At 39.4% G+C, this 17,190-nt stretch overlaps 1 protein-coding gene across 1 annotated transcript in view; it reads left to right on the top strand.

Moving 5' to 3' along the window:
• Positions 1-17,190, top strand: part of CA10 (carbonic anhydrase 10) — a 338,024-nt gene that overhangs the window by 265,965 nt on the left and 54,869 nt on the right. The window contains exon 4 of the mRNA XM_065416142.1: positions 13,537-13,722. Coding sequence (XP_065272214.1) covers positions 13,537-13,722 — 186 coding nt within the window. The remainder of the gene's footprint in view (positions 1-13,536; positions 13,723-17,190) is intronic.

Raw genomic sequence — 17,190 nt, 5'->3', positions numbered from 1 at the left:
ACCAACAAACACTTCTTTTTGTTGAGAAAGCTATCACAGCATCAGCCCAATACAACTTTTTGAGTTTGTCTGAAAATATGCAGGTTGTAAATTATAAAATACTAAACACTGCAGCAGATAAGAGACATTCAGACCCACACCCTGCCTTCTCACAGTAGCAAAACACCGTATTTTGCATGTTTTCCTTGTTTGCCCCAACACCACAGAAAATAACTCAAGGGTGACATTCGCCCTTGTGCACAGGGCCAGCACAACACCAGTGCACAGTTAGTCTGCAATCCCCATAGTGCATTAATGACACACAGGACTTTTGATGGTGTTCTGTACAGGGGTGAATTTCACCCTTTATGATCCCAGTCAAACTATGAGCATGATTTTGTCAAGTCATAGGGTATATCTGCATAACAAAAACTGTGCACAGGACAGCCTAGCCAAGTTACTTTGAATACAGCTAGCAGAAGTTACATAACAGTGAAGATAGCAGAGCATGGGCTTCAAGACAGGTCATACAGGCCTGAGACAGATTCTGGGTATTTGGATCACTAGCCCGCTCTGCAGCCCACACTGGACTGATTTAACTGTGGTTGATATCTACACTAGCTGTATCGAAGCTAGCTCAAGCAGGCTAGGCCATATGTGGTTTTGCTGCATCAGCACACCGGTGGAAGCTAACATTCCTGTTTGCATATTGCAATACTAAGAAAAAGATAAGAGCTGATGATTTTGGTGTCAATGTATCCCGCTAATGTAATGTAACTAGAATGTTTTAGATAAGATAGAGCGTGTTTCCGCTGTCAAGGTATTATGCTTTGCAGGTTCCATTGGATCAGCTTTAGCCTTCATAGTCACTAACAAGCAAAGATCATTGTACTAATGTGGTTAGAGAAGTATAAAAAAGAATTTTATTATCCTTGGAAGTCAGCATGTAGCATATAAACACTATGGGGCATTACAATGGCCCAGGAACAGTTTCATACCTTTAATTCCTGTGGAATTTACCTCTTGATAAGGAAGACCTTGAGGTTCCTCTCTTAAAATTATATTTTTGTTACCAGAATAGAATATACATCATTGAAGCACATTATTTTGATCACTGACAATTGACAGACTGTGCTCGTTAGCCAGGAAGTTTGAATTTTTAATTTGAGATTTGTTCCAAGTTTTCTCACAGATCAATCATTTAGGGAAATAAACAGCCAAAAGCGCACTGTAATGAATGGGAAAGATTCTGAACGCAAACATCGCTTAAAAAATATATATATATATATATATATATACTGAAACATGATGCAATTCATTTGGCAGGTAAATGGTTTAATTTTGCTCATTAATATCATTTCCTTTTTGAAAACCTTCAAACTAAACAGATGAAAAGATTATTTAAAACCTTGCATTTATCTTTCCTATTAATTTTTCACACAGCCCTTCTTTAAATCAAATATTGATGATGCTGCCTGTTGTTCTTCAAAGCTAAGCAATTATATTGGCGCTCCCTTCCAGTAAGTGACAGTTTTTAATGTTTTGTTGAGGGGTGTTTTTTTCCCTCACAAACACAGCATAAGATCTACTGGATTCTTGCCAGGAAAGGAACTCTGGGTATATCATTTATCCGATGGCCTTCAAGCAACCTGCTGAGGCTGCACCCTGAAAACACACAGCTGCAGGCTAGTAATGTGTGTGATGTGAGTCATTATTCAGTATGGTCTCAGCGATACCACCACCTATGAAACTGCAAGCCCCGGATTCTAGTAGTGTCACTTACCCAAAACGATGTGCTTTAATTTCTTTCTTGGCTGCAGAAGTAATGATGGTATATACATAATGGCAGTATGTAATGGGTCCACAGTGCTCTCTGCTGGATTCAATTAAAAGTTGCAGGCATCATATCTGAAATGAGCCTAAACAGAGTGGGAAATAATTTGAATATATACATTTATTTCAATTGCTGATCTCAAGAAGACTGAGAGCCAAAGATACTGTAAATCATGCTTTTCAATATCTGAAGTAGATGGTGGTGTTTAGAATAATTTTTCTATAGCACTTTTCATACTAGTTGTATCCCAAAATACTCATTCTTAAGGATGGTTAAGAAAATCTATAGAAAAGTTACTATTTTCTCTGTAAGTCTGCTAGTTTTTCCATAAGGGTTAAATGGTTAAGATTCTTAGACTTTTTTTTAAAACTGTCTTTTTTTAAAAAAAAAAATGTTAAATTGTTTTCCTATGGAATTCAGAAAATTGACAAGTTCAGCCATTTATATGAACTGCGAGTCTAGCACCATGTCTCAGGCACACCATCACTAATTCATCTAGGGTCCTATTCTGAAATCCTAATTCAAGCACGGCTGCGAATGAAAGCAGTGCCGAGATCCCAGAAACTATGAGACCTGCTTTTACAGGGGTCCCACCATCCCATTGGCAATGGGGACGAGCAGGTTCCCACCCTAATGATAGACAGGCACCTGGGAAGAGACTGTGTGGGTTGTGCAGCCTTGTATAACCATTGCTTTGACATTAGGAAATGTCGCACAAAGCTGAGCATTGGGCATTTATGTGTTACATTTGAGACATCAGTTGTTATGATGATTCGTTGCTATTCCCAAAGTCAGATTTCAGCTGTTGTAGGCTTCCACGAAAGCCTGTATAAGGCATAAAACCTTCAAGCTGTCTACACTTTGTATATGAAGGACTTGTTACAGTACAATTAATTCAGATTGACTAGCATAAGAGCATTGCAATCTGGACTAAAATCTGGCTGAGGGGCTATAAGCAAAAGGTAGTGAATAAAAAAAATAAATAAATGAAAGGAGGGGTGGTCTAGGGTGCTAAACAGGAATCTGAGTTCAAGTCCCTGCTTCTCCCCAAACTTCCATGACCGCGGACATGTCTCTGTGCCTTTGCTTCTCATCTGTAAAATGGAGATAATTCCTACCTTGCAGGGCTGCTAAGAAGATAAATATGTTAGAGATTGAGAGAAACTCAGGTACTTCAGAACAGGGAGCCAGGTAAGTCCCTTAAGTGGATGGCTGGAACAACAGTCGTACAGAGTTGTGAGGTGATACAGTAGGGTGCTGCAGAAATCCGGGTTAGGCATGAGTTCATTTAATGTTTCTTTTAATAAGCATTTATTCAGATTACTGTATTTTACAAATGCTAAACTGGAAGGTGATGTTCACACCAACAAATACAAAAAAAAAATACAAAAGACATAAAGAAGCCTAGAGAAATGTAAACAGGTGTTAGCACAATGAGATGCAGCTTAATATAATATAAGGTAAAAATCTGAGCAGGAGATTCTTGGAAAGTAATATTTCTGGATAAGAAGTGAAAATGAATAGCAAATTGAATATAAGCTTCTGATGTGAACTGGTGACTAAAAACAGTCAATGCAATATGTTGGCAGAAGTCCCATGTCACAGTCCACCTGGAAGGGGAAAATTTCTTGCTGTACTGCAGTGCATCTAGAATACATGATACAGATCTGGGATCTGATTCTGCAAAGTACTTAAGCGCTTTGTTGCATTGGGGCCTTGGCCAATTCAAAATACTCATCTCAAAGCAGTAAAAAAAATGGTTTAAATAAGTGAGAGATAGAAGAAAGATTAAAAACTGAATACTACACAGTTTGGCTAAGAGGAGATATAACCGCTTACAAGTATGTGAAGCATGTATATACCAGGGAAGAAAAGGATTGAGTTGGGGTGATCCAAGGAGTAATTGGATGAAATTTAGCACTGGACGATCTAACCTGAATATGAGGAAGAAAATTAAAAACTTCATAATTATATTTACCTATCTTGGGGTGGAGGGGAGTGAGAGTCTTAACTGTTTTATTCTTGCAAAGCAATTTGAGACTGCCCCCAGATGGAAGGACCCAGCTTTATATTAAATTAAAGCTATAATTTTAATAGTAAAATACTATCTGAATCACCTCACAAATCCCATCAGGTGCAGTGTTAGGTCCTGCTCCAGCATCAAGTTGCAGAATGCTCTCCACCCTTAGTATCTTAGATGGTATTCAACACTTTGCCAGATCAAGTGCCCTGTAAAGAATATGGTGGGGGCAGGGAAATAGCCAGTCAAACACTAACAAAACCCAGGGCTCACTTTAAATTGCTGAGTGCTGTGTGGTTGGAGATGCCTGGAATGCTGAGACAGTTTCTAGCTAGTACAGCCTGGAGTGTGTTCTGTGCTTGAAAAATACCCAACTAGGTGTTGCTGATGCTGATCTGCTCCTATGGTCTACTGCAGGGGTAGGCAACCTATCGGCATGCGAGCTCATTTTCAGTGGCACTCACACTGCCCAGGTCCTGGCCACCGGTCTGGGGGGCTCTGCATTTTAATTTAATTTTAAATGAAGCTTCTTAAACATTTTAAAAACCTTATTTACTTTACATACAACAATAGTTTATTTTTATATTATAGACTTATAGAAAGAGACCACCTAAAAACATTAAAATGGCAAGCGAAACCTTAAATTAGAGTGAATAAATGAAGACTCGGCACACCACTTCTGAAAGGTTGCCGACCCCTGGTCTGCTGTAACACGGAAGAACTGAGTTCAGTTCCAGTCGTGGAACAATATCCTCTCTTCCATGCAAAAATGTATAGGAGGGGGAAAATCACACAGAAACTTCCACATGTTCCTGAGGCATTATCCCTGGAGGAGGAGTCAACATTTGGGTAGAAGAGCAGTAGGCATAGCTACCTAATTGCATAGAGCCCTGAAAATCCACAGGTAAGCCCATTTGCAGTACAGTGGATCTCAAGGCTTCCATGCAGAGTGCCAGCCTTTGCGTTCATCTCCCAGACCCACTGCTAGAGTAGTAAATACATAAAATATTAAGGTCACTCATGATCCACGCTGCCATCAGTGGGCCAGCTGCTGCTGTTATTCCCTTCCCTCACTTCCCCCCTTCCCCCAAGGTGTACCGGCAGAAACCAAAATTAATGATGCTTTAAGTATCATTAATAGTTTAGATGCTAACTGGTGATAAAAGACTTTTACACCTTGGACAGGCAGTGTTGGTTCCTTTTAGTACTGGAGTGTAGAAGATAGAGGGGAAAGAGCGAGCAACAAGGTGGTGGGAGATAGAAACTTGCATATTGCAGGATGTAAAAGTGGGGCTTTACCACACCTCCAATGGACTTGTCAGTTCTTGGTAGTTTGCTTCCATATGCAGCCTGGGATTTCTCTGGGTTCTTTGCATTTTCAGCCTCTAAAGGAGAAACTCATCTGATCTTGCAGCTAAGATCCAAAGACATCACAGCAGGCAGGCATACACAATTGATTTTCCTGGTTCCTTATATTCACTACTATTCCACTGGCAGGCATTGATACTAGATAAGAAATGCTGTTGGAAACTGATCTGGAGCCCGTTGTCTGCCTGAATAAACCCAAAATTTAGATGGAAGCACCATTCTTGTCTTTTGTAAATGTTCCTGGAGAGCAGAGAGCATGTATTGGACCTTGAAGAAGGGTCACAGAGGATGGCGAGATAGTGAATCTTACTTTTTTTTTCTATTGCCCACCCCCACCCCCTTTTCTTTTTCTCCTCTCCTTTTCTTTCCTCACACTCCTAGCTTCAGGTTATTAAAACTGTTATACTTTAGAGCTGGCAGATTGTTTCTCTAGGACAAGTATCAGGGGGTAGCCGTGTTAGTCTGTATCTACAAAAACAACAAGGAGTCTGGTGGCACCTTAAAGACTAACAGATTTATTTGGGCATAAGCTTTCGTGGGTAAAAACCTCACTTCTTCAGATGCATAGAGTGAAAGTTACAGATGCAGGCATTATATACTGACACATGGAGAGCAGGGAGTTACTTCGCAAGTGGAGAACCAGTGTTGACAGGGCCAATTCAATCAGGGTGATGTAGTCCACTCTCAATAATAGATGAGGAGGTGTCAATTCCAGGAGAGGAAAAGCTGCTTCTGTAATGAGCCAGCCACTCCCAGTCCCTATTCAAGCCCAGATTAATGGTGTTAAATTTGCAAATGAATTTTAGTTCTGCTGTTTCTCTTTGAAGTCTGTACACTTATGCTGCTAAGCTTTTTGAAAGCTTACTGTTCTTTCATTGTCTAAAGCGTGAGGACTCAGCTTTCAGAAAAAGTTACTGGAAAAAATTTAGTTCAGGACTGGGTAGGGAGGGGAAGAATGTCCTTACGGAAGTTTTAATCCCTTCGACAGAGGCAACTTGTAACTGCTGATAGTGGATGTGCGGGGTACAATTTAAAGGTTCTGGTGATATGCAGTGAGGTACAGGGCGGGTACTCATGAGACAAAGGAGTTTTGATTTCTGGAGCTACTTTTGATGTCATGTTTTACGATACTATGTAATAGCAGATAGAGACTGTTCTAAATGAGAGCTACACTTGAAGAAGCTGTATTATATCAGTTTGAAGAACAGAGATATTTGTTAATCCGCCGTTTGATATCTTTTAGAGCTCTTGTGATAATATCAGCACCCAATAATTATGTCAGGAATAAGTTCTAATATAACCACATAAAATTATTTCCCCTCTTCATTTGAATCTGCTCTCTCTTCTGGGTTTACAAGAGGACATTGGCTCTCTTGGGCATCACAAGTACCAAAAATCTCATGCTAACCCTCCTGCTGGCTATGATTGTCTCTTCTGGTATCTATAGTATCACTGAATGATGCATATGGTGCATCATCAACAAACCTGTGAAAACAGATTTCATAGCAGGAGGATAGTGGTTTGAAAGAATTTTTGGAAAGTAGTTTAAAACAGATTCTGTGCCCAATCTCCTGTGCCCAGCCCAGTTAGCAGGGACGTTCAACTCACATTTCTGAGCTTGCCTACAATTCCATTTTCTCTTTACAGTTCACTTCTAACTAGAAATGGACCCAAAACTAGGACACAGAATCCAAACCACTCAGAAACATGAGGAAGATCAGATCTGGGTCCAGATTTCAATTTCACAGCTCAGGTTTATTTTTATGATGGGGCGGTTCAGTACTCCAGATCCCAACACTCTTGTGAAGTGGCTTGGGTTTGGATCTGAAGTTTAGGAACTTGAATTTGGATCGAAGCTTCACAACTGACCCACTTTTGCTATTAACATTACAAAGTTGAATAGTGTGGCTTTGCAGTTTTTAATTATTTATTACAATATATTCTGACATTAAGGCCCCAATCCAGCAAACTCATAAGCATATGCTCAATTATAAGCATGTGAGTAATCCCACTGAAATCAATGGAGATGCTCAAGGGCTTGGATTTACGCACAGTTAAGTACTCTGCTGGATTAGGGCCTTTAGAAAAAATGAAATAAAATATCATTGTCATAATTTCAGGGGAACTGCACTTGTATTCCCCCCCCTGCCCATTGACACTGGCCCCCACTGCCTTCTCCAACCTCCCCAGTCCCCCCAGGAGTCCCCTCTGCCACCCTCCACCCATTGCCCCGAGCTCCTTTCTGCAGCCTCGCACACATCCCAGGCAGGCTCCACTATTGAGCTGTGGTAACTGTGGCTGCTGCCAACCAGGTCTCACTTCCTTGCTCCCACCGCCACCTAGTGAGGGGTTTAGCAGGAGCGCTCCATGCTGGTGCCTTTCTCAGGCATGTTCCCCTCAGCTGTGCTCAGCCCAACTCCCATGCCCCTAGAATAAGGAAGAAACACTTTCAAAACTGCTAAATCATGGAACCATTGGGAAGAAAAGTTGTACAGCGAGATAAAGATAGCAAAATATTTATTGAATTTTTCTGTAACGGCCATAAAGATCTGTCAAAACTTTAGCTACAACTGTGGATCAAATGCTAATCATTTACTACTTATGTATCTCCACTGACTTCATTTGTGCTGCACGCTTATAACTAAGAGCAGGATTTGGACCTTTTGTGACTACACAGATGCTGTACGTGTATTAAAGCTTTATTTACAAATGCAATATAAAATGGCAGCATGTGCTAACACTACTGTGTTGCATCAAGATAAATAGAGGTATTATGTGCACAAAGCTCCGTGAAGCAAGAATTAAATTGAATGAGATTAAATAAAAAATAACTCTATCAGGAAAATGTTAATAATTTAATTAAAACTGATCAAAGCTGGGATATTCCACAATTAAGGTCCCCTAGATATGCTCCATTGTTCCTGAGGATTTTATCACATGTAAAATTATGCCTGTAGGGAAACACTTTGCAATATCTAAATGAAATGAGGTGAATTGAAAATGTGGTTTTATCTTTAACTTTGAAGTTATTGGAGTTAGATTTTTTTTGCCAGCTTCCTATTGATTTTTTTATTTATTATAGACTTATACAAAGGACATATGACAGATGCAGGTATTCTTTCCATTGAGGAAGCGGTACTCTTCTTTCCTAAGGGCAATTAGTACATATGTATTTTTATACAACTCTGTTGAAGTCAAATAGGAAAGCACAAAATAAAATAAGGTTGTTCTATAATATGCCATGAAGTAACACCAAGGCCATGACTGCAGTTGCGAGAGATATAATGTTATCTCACGTTGTATGCAGTGTTGGTCCCAAGATATTAGAGGGACAAAGTGGTGTCTTTTGTTGAACCAACTTCTGTTGGTGAGAGATGGGCTTTTGAGCTTGCAGAGAGTTTTTCTTCAGGTCTGGGAGGTGTACAAGATGGAACAGATCACAAAAAGTAGTCACTCTATATTTGATCCCTGTCATCATCCTCAAAGGAAACTGCACAACATGTCCAAAAGATAAGCCTGGGAGCTTAAATTCATAATTTTGTTAGATACTAAAAATCATGGACTGAATAGAGACACGGAATTTATGGCTTATTACAACAATCTACACTCCATTAAAATCCCCTCATCTTTTTTTTTTTCCTCCCTATGACTGGAGAGGTCTTAACAGGCTGCCACTTCACCTTGAATGACCCCTTGAAATATGTGTTAACTACTTATGCTACACAATCTGTTCCACCTTGTATTTAGCTGTTACACTCTGACTACATTTCCCAGACCCGAAGAAGAACTCTGTGTAAGCTAGAAAAGCTTGCGTCTCTCACCAAGAGAATTTGGTCCAATAAAAGATTTTATCTCGCCTACCTTGTCTCTCACGCTAAGATGTGTCACTTTTCTCCGTCCTGTGGGGGGAAAACGTGTGTCTTACGTTATTAGTGTAACTTGGTTGTGAATTTAGTAATGCATGTGACTTTGCCTTCCACAAAACAATAGCTCAGTGTGTGAAGTGCTAAAATGAGCCAGTCAGCTTTTACAGTCACTCACTGTTTAAAGGCTGAATCTCAACAGTTGCTGAGCTCCTTCATTTCCTAGACTTCAAATTCATAGTAAATGAGATTAGAACCTTTTTTTATCATAGCCAAATTCTGCTGAAAACACAGCACAAACTAAGTAGATTTCCTCTTCTTTATATCTACAGTCTTCTTTACGGACATTACAAACCCATTACACCGCAGAGTATTGAGATATGAAACCTAAATTAAAAAATGATGTTTATGCTAATAATGGTCTTTGCTTAAATTCTGTTTTAATCTACAATATAAACTAAATTCTAATGTCAATAGAACAGTATCACTTGGCAATATTCCCAACTATACTAAATACTACAAACAGAAATTATTGTTCTCAAAGTACATTTGTGTCATAGTGCATATTATATATACATACAATACACATTTTAAAGGATGTAACACCTACAGAGTATTACTTGTGGACAGAGGGTTTTTTTTTATTTCACAGAATGATCAGCAATGAAGAAAATTATCATTTCAGTGCAAATTTAGAGTCTTTTTAATCTGCAGAGGTTTTAAATGATTTTATGGTCTATTACACTTATTAATAAGAATCTTTATAGGTTGACCATACAAGAAGCTATCTTTATTGGTTTCTTCAGAGTCATTATGAACTACTCTGAGTATTCCTCTGAAGCATCAGCCAACTGACACAAGCCCTTTTGATCCATAAGAACAGCCATAATGGGTCAGACCAAAGGTCCATCTAGCCCAGTATTCTGTCTTCCGCAGTGGCCAGTGCCTGGTGCTTCAGGGGAATGAGCAGAACAGGTAATCATCAAATGATCCATCCCCTGTTTGCCCATTCCCAGTTTCTGACATCATATATGCAAATTATTGAGAGGATGAATTTTTTGGCCATTTTGATTTACAACCTAGCTCGAGACCCTCACATTTGAGAAGATGCCTCAAAGCCCCCACCCCTTCCCTCTGTACCCCAGACTTTTCTATGCTGTGGTCCATGTCAAAATGAAATGGGGGGGGGATGTTCTATCCTAAGTATATTTCAAAAGCCTGTCTTTAAAATGTTGTGGGAAAGGATGTCCAGACAGATGTCTCACCTGATGAAAGGCAATATTTTCATTATTACCAAAATGATAAATATAAGCTTTAAAAAAAAAAAAAAGATACTCATTCTTTGTAGCAACCCTATGTAGGCAGAATGTTGAAATGAGTTTTAAGATAAGTCTGTTTTAAGCAAGCAAAATGACCCTTCTGCAAGACTATTTTACATACTTCACACTTTAGGTGTAAACAGAACTGGAGGCTACAAATGCTCATTAACGGTTTCAAACATAACCTCAGTCCTGTTCCTGTTTATTAATTACTGATTTGATTTGTTCACCTCATACAAATGGGCCAAAATATGATAAATATATGCAACTGGTTATTGCTGACTCATCTGCATCAGTCCTGTCCTTAACTTGCCATTTTAGCAGTAGGGGTTATTTTAATTTTTCTGTTTGTCTGTGTGTACACTAGAAATTCTATCCTATATGTAGAACTCCACATCCTATATGTAGAACTCATTTCTGCAGCATAAGATGGCAGATACCATCAGCCTCTCTCTCCTCGAACAGCTTCAGCCAGACATTCCTATGGCTAGCTTCAGATTTTGCAACCAGCCACCAATTCTGTGGAGGTTTCCGTGACAAAACCATGGCCTATTGTACAGTGGTTAATTGGGAGAGGGAAAGGGGACATATGGATTTTTTTTAACCTCCCAATCACTTATTCAGATGTGTTCCAGGTTGAACATAAATTCTCTCTCTCTCCCTGTCCAATAGCTGGTGGGCAAGTGCCTGCATCAAAAACTCACTTTGAAAGTTAAGAGTAATTGCAGCACTCTCAAGAAAGAGGACAGGGATTAAATAGGTCTGGGGACTTTTGGTTCAACCTGGGGGGTAATTTTTTGGGGGTAATTTTTTGTTCTAAGTCTCATTTAGGAGCCTACTCACCATTTTCAAAAGGGATTTAAGGAACCTAATCCCACTGAGACTAAGGTTCCAAAGTGCCTTAGTCACTTTTGAAAATCTGATATAGGCTCCTGCCACATGGGCGTTTTGGAAATGTTACCCACTGCCTGTAAGTGCTACCGCAGTATAAATGCTCAACATAAAAGTATTCCATTGTAACACACTAGCTTAGTATATCTGGTCATGTCTCCCTCTTGTTTGTGGGCCCAGTAAGGATAGGGGCCTGACATCCTTAGTAGTTCAAGTGGCAGGAGCATGTGTATTTGGAGTTGCAGGTCTCCAATTCTATCGTTCCTGACAACTATAATGTTTCTGTGTATGTGTCCATGCAGCAGTTTCCTTACTTAAGTGTTGGTCCCTCCAAGTCAGAACAGAGGCACACTGGAGCGTGTAATGAGAGAGGCTTGCTGTGCTACTGGTACGCTGTACCTGTGGTGTGCATAGAGGACTTCTATTCCAAGCACTCACAATGTGGCCTCATTATAAGTGCTGCATTTTTGAAAGGAGGTAGAGAGAGGGCAAAAGAATATGATCCCTTTTCAGGAGTCTGGCCAGCTTACTTTTTTGCATATATACTATAGAGAATTATTTGAGGCATTTTTACCTTGAGAAAGAGAATGGTGGTAACCTAATTTAAGATTTGTATTAAGCAGAGTAAGAAAATGGATTGTGAATATTTTGTAGTTACTAAAACTAACTGAATGTTCAATGAAGTGTGAATTTCCAAAATAGAGACCCAGCAAAATGACTTTAAACAATTTTCCCCACCATTTGTATTTGAAACTACACATTACTTGTGATTAGCAATTTTATGTCATTCATAAGCAGTGTACTGTAACTGGATTCAGTAAAATTGACCTGCTTCCAAATATTAAACTAAACTTGATATTTAATTACTGTACATGCTAAAGTTAAACCAGAAAACTAGAGGGCATATATTAAAAATTCCAATCATGTTGAATGTGAAATAAATTGCAGTATTCACGTTTACTGCTTTACATGAGAAATGTATTTTCTTCCCCATTCTAAATTGAAATAACACCAAATAAATGTAGAACACCTGTATCAAAATAAAAAAAACAGAAACTATTTTATCTTACCCATTTAGTTCTGTCGCACAGTTTGTGTAATGTAACTTTACAGCATACTGTGCAACAAAACAGGTCATTTAAACAGTAATTAGTATTAAAGATAAAATGTCACTGCAGCTATGTTAATTACTACAGTACCAATGTACTATAGGATATAATACATAATTGTCAAGCCTTTAATTTTAAATTAAAGTGCAGCAAAGCATACCATTGCTACACTTCCTTCTAATTAATATTAATTAATGTTATTTAAATGTACTGTTTGCATCCCTGCAGAATTTTAGGAAGTAAGCCTCAGTCCCATTCTGCACTCAAACAAATGTGTTTTTCCCTACAATAGCATAAATTAAAGGCTGTTCTTACACTATTTTTCATATAATTAATAATTTTACAGTATATTTTTCATTCTTTAAAATTAAACACTTTTCTGCACTAAATTTCTTTTCCTTCCATTGTATACTAACTGGGTTGTTACTTTAAGGTCACTTTTGTTTATATTTTATTTTACAAACAAAGCATATCTTTCCATTCTTTTTTAATAAAATAAAGATTAATTTTAAAAGAAGATGGGACATAAGAACTAACAAAGATTAATTCTGTATCGATATAACTAATGTATCTGGAACATAAAATACAGAACATTCTTGTCAAAATATGGAGCCTTATAACAGAGATCAATGCAGGTTTTACCATTGATTCCAATGGGAGCAGAAGGCTTTTGTGGCATCTCTGCTTTGAGACAATTTTCTTATAAATTTTTCAGTAAGAAAAAATGAGTTAAATTTCTGATTTGTTTAAATATACTGTGAATTATTTATACAGCAGTTGAAATGTTCCCCTTTTTCAGTGCAGAAATTCTGTAATGAAGTCATTATTCAGGTCTCGTATAAAGAATATTTTCACATATATACTTATTTAGAGGTATAATAATCACATTCATTGTGTTAACCACATGCCTGTGGCTAAAATATGTACATAGGGATTTAGCAAAATATTTGAATATAAAGTATAATATTTAAAAGCAGAACTTGAAATACATCCTTCAGTTGGGTATTTAATCTCTGATCTTTTTAAAGATTTATGGTTGGATTAATCTGAAGGTGTTGAAGTAGAAAAAGCTCGAAGTCTGTATCATTATTTTCTAGGACTCACCACTGGTTTAGAAAAACTTAATTTTATATTGTTTATTCATTTTGTTTAGGTCAGTGGGACAATGTATAATACAGGGAGACATGTTTCTCTACGGTTAGACAAAGAGCATTTGGTGAACATCTCTGGAGGGCCCATGACATACAGTCATCGCTTGGAAGAGATCCGGTTACACTTTGGAAGTGAAGATAGCCAGGGATCAGAACATCTACTTAACGGACAAGCTTTTTCTGGGGAGGTACGTCAATGTACTTGGAGTTTAAAATGAACCCGTATGAAATACCTGCTCTCCATTTCTGCCTAAGGGTAGCGTCAAACTAATTGCTGCTCATGAAAACCTATCTTCTTTTCGAAAAGAAGGGAATTTTTTTTAAATTGTGCATTGTAATACATGTGTATCATATCAAACACAGCATGTTCACTGCCAGGTGTGGGGGGCAACATAGGGATTGTTGTTTTAGATATATGCTACTCACATATTGAAATAACCAAATTACAGCTGGGGATTTGTTTTTTCAGGCTGGGGTTTTCAAGGAGACTAAGGAAATTAGGGATGAAATTCTGGGTTATTGAAGTCAATGGCAAAACTCCCAGTAGCTTACTAGGGCCAGGATTTCACCTTCAGTGCTTAAATCTCATTGAATTTCAATGGGTTTGGGGCACCTACCTTTCTTAAATTGGGATTTTCAAAGGAATTTGAATAGAATATTAACTAGCTATCCAAGAACATTCTGAAATTGCAGCACAATATTTTTCATTCTTTAAAACAGAAAAATAAATTTTACAATCAGCAGCATAAAGACCGTAAAAGCTTCCTGTAAATTAGACCCAGACAAAATGCAGGGTAGAACATGAAACACTCAGATTTTTACCGTTCAGAGTCATAGTTTCAATTACAGAAAAAGAATCTGAATGCAGTACATTTGCCATCTGTGTGGTTATCAGGGGTGAAAGTAATTTAAAGGACTTACCAGTACGCCGGAGTCCTGAGCGGGCGTGGCCTCAGCCAGAAGAGGTGGGCCTTTCCAGATTGAAAGGCTCTGGGGCTCCAGCTGTGGCTGGGAGACCCAGGACCTTTACATCACCCTGGAGTTACCAGCTGCAGAGGCGGCTGGGAGCCCCGGGCCCTTTAAATCACCGCAGGAGCCCTGCCGCTGCTACCCCGGGGCAGCAGGGCTCAGAATAGGGCTGGGGTAGCGGCAGCCAGGCTCGTGCGGAGATTTAAGGGCCTGGTGCTCCTGCCACTGCAGGGAGCCCAGGGCTTTTCAATCCCTGCTGGAGCCCTGCTGCTGCTGGGGTAGCGGCGGCAGGGCTCCAGCAGTGATTTAAAGGGCCAGAGACTCCGGCCGCTGTGGGGAGCCCCGGGCCCTTTAAAGCGCCGCCGGACCTCCGGCAGTGATTTAAAGGGCCCGGGGCTCCCTGCAGCAGCTGGAGCCCTGGGCCCTTTAAATCACCGCTGGAGAAGCCGGGCCAGTCCGGCACTGGCTCTTGCCGGTACACCATACCGGCTTACTTTCAACTCTGGTGGTTATCCATGACAAGTATCATTAGGTTAGTCCATCATATTCCTAAGAAAAGTCAAAACTAATTATCAAATTCTAATATTAACCAGAAAGTAATATTGAAGGTGGTAGTTGTTTCTAAAGAAATTCTACCTTTATTGCTTACCATTGTCCAACATTTTCTACTGTACACCATAATCCTGTGAAGAATATGCAGAGCTTAACTTTACACATGGTGAATAGTCCCATTGAAGTCAGTGGGCCTGCTCAAGGGACAGAGAGTTAACCACACAAGCTATATCTTTGCAGTATCAGGACCTGATTTAGAGACAAAATAATAGCGGGCAAAGCGGATACTGTAAAGTAGTAATCCTGCCCTCTGATACATGGTTCTCATCAGTCTCTCAGGCTATGTCTACACTAGAGACCTTACAGCAGCACAGCTATACCAATGCAGCTGTGTTGTTGTAAGGTCTCCCATGCAGCTGCTCTATGCCGACTGGAGAGAGCTCTCCTGTTGGCATAATTAAACTACCCCCAACAAGTGGCGGTAGTGCCGACATAGTGCTGTCCTCATCGGCCCTTCTGTTGGTGTAACTTATGTCGGTTGGAGGGTGAGGGTGTTTTTTCACACTCCTGAGTGACAAAAGTTTTACCAACAAAAGTGCTAGTGTAGACAACGCCTTCAGCAGTTTAGGGGTACATGCATTGGTAGCAAGTTTTTCAGGATACATGCTGATGCTGACAGACTATGGGCAGGACTGAGCTCAAAGGGGACAATCATTCAGGCGCTTTGTATACAGAAGGGATACAAGAGTTTTAGTCTCCCATCCTTATTTTTTGTTGTACTCAGGGGCGCCGGAACAGGGGGCAGTAGTCCCATCACTTTTTACCAGGCTGTAAGGGTGACAGATGGCGGGGAGGCGACGGAGAGGAGTGAGCGAGGGGCAGGGCAGGGGTTCCCCCCACTTTTAGGAAGCTTTCACCACTCCTGGCTGTACCCATCTCCCATGAGCTTGCTTCCTGTCTGTGAAGCACCTAGCACGCTACAAATTCCAAGTAAATAATTAAAATAATGCTTCAGAAGAACTGCATCTCACTACGGGTATATTAGAGTTACCTTCAAAGACATCTCGAGTACCCTGTTGTCATTCTTTTAGAAGACCAAAAGGAATAGTTTCCAGCAACAAAGCACTTATTTATTTTGTTGAAGATGAATAATCACATTACCATCTGTACCATCTATCATAGACTCTGGTGATGAGTCAATGAATGCATGGCATTTTCTTTGGCATTGTGCAACAACAGTTATCTGAAGAGCAGCAGATTAATTGCAGGCTTGTCAAATGATGTTATTATAATTGATGGTAATCATTTGCTTTGTTTTGTATAAAGCTATGTAGATGTATAATATAGTCAGCGGCAGTGTTTTCATAAAATTATTCATGTCTTACATAACTGACTAGTGGATGCCTTGTTTAAATTCTGTGATAGATGGACACGTACATTGGATCTAATGTTTAACTCGTAAGTGAACATTGAGTGTTTTAATAAATACGACCCTTGCTTTGCTAATCACATCTAAATAGTAAGAGCGATATTCAATACAAAATAGTTTGCTTTAACAAAGAAACAAGAAATACGGCTGAAATATAGCCCTGTATTCGATTTGGCATATCAGCATTGTTTCAGAAAGTCACAGGAGAGATTGATGGATTAGAAATATATCAGCCATAATTTTTTTGTGTTGAAGTAAAAGTCACACAGAGTATAGATTGTAATGAAAGGTGAAAACGTACAGCACTGCAGCCCCAATATTTAATACCATGCAGCAAAAGCAAAAAAAGGTGGTTAAAAAAAAAATCAACAGCATCTTTGACAAAATAAGAGAGAGCTGGAGGACAGAGCACAGCTGACAGATGAGAGAGGAAAAGTAAATTAGGTGGGACTTGGGAGATGGAGCAGTTGGAGAGAGAACCAACAAATAAAGAGCACTTCTGACAGGTTAAAAAAACAACCAGCATTAATGAGTATGAGAACCAGAAAACAACACGTGAAACGGAGGGAGGTGAACTGAAAGGGCATGGAAGGAATGGCCAAGGGTCCAGAAGTTTTTTTTAGCTTTGGAACAGGGTCGTCCTGTTATGTCTGTCTTAGTACATAGGTCACCATTAAAGCCAATATTTGCCAACGGATACAACACC

The sequence above is a fragment of the Emys orbicularis genome, chromosome 13 (genome assembly GCF_028017835.1).
Source record: "Emys orbicularis isolate rEmyOrb1 chromosome 13, rEmyOrb1.hap1, whole genome shotgun sequence".
NCBI lineage: Eukaryota > Metazoa > Chordata > Testudines > Emydidae > Emys > Emys orbicularis.
This window is presented reverse-complemented; position numbering and strand designations above follow the sequence as displayed.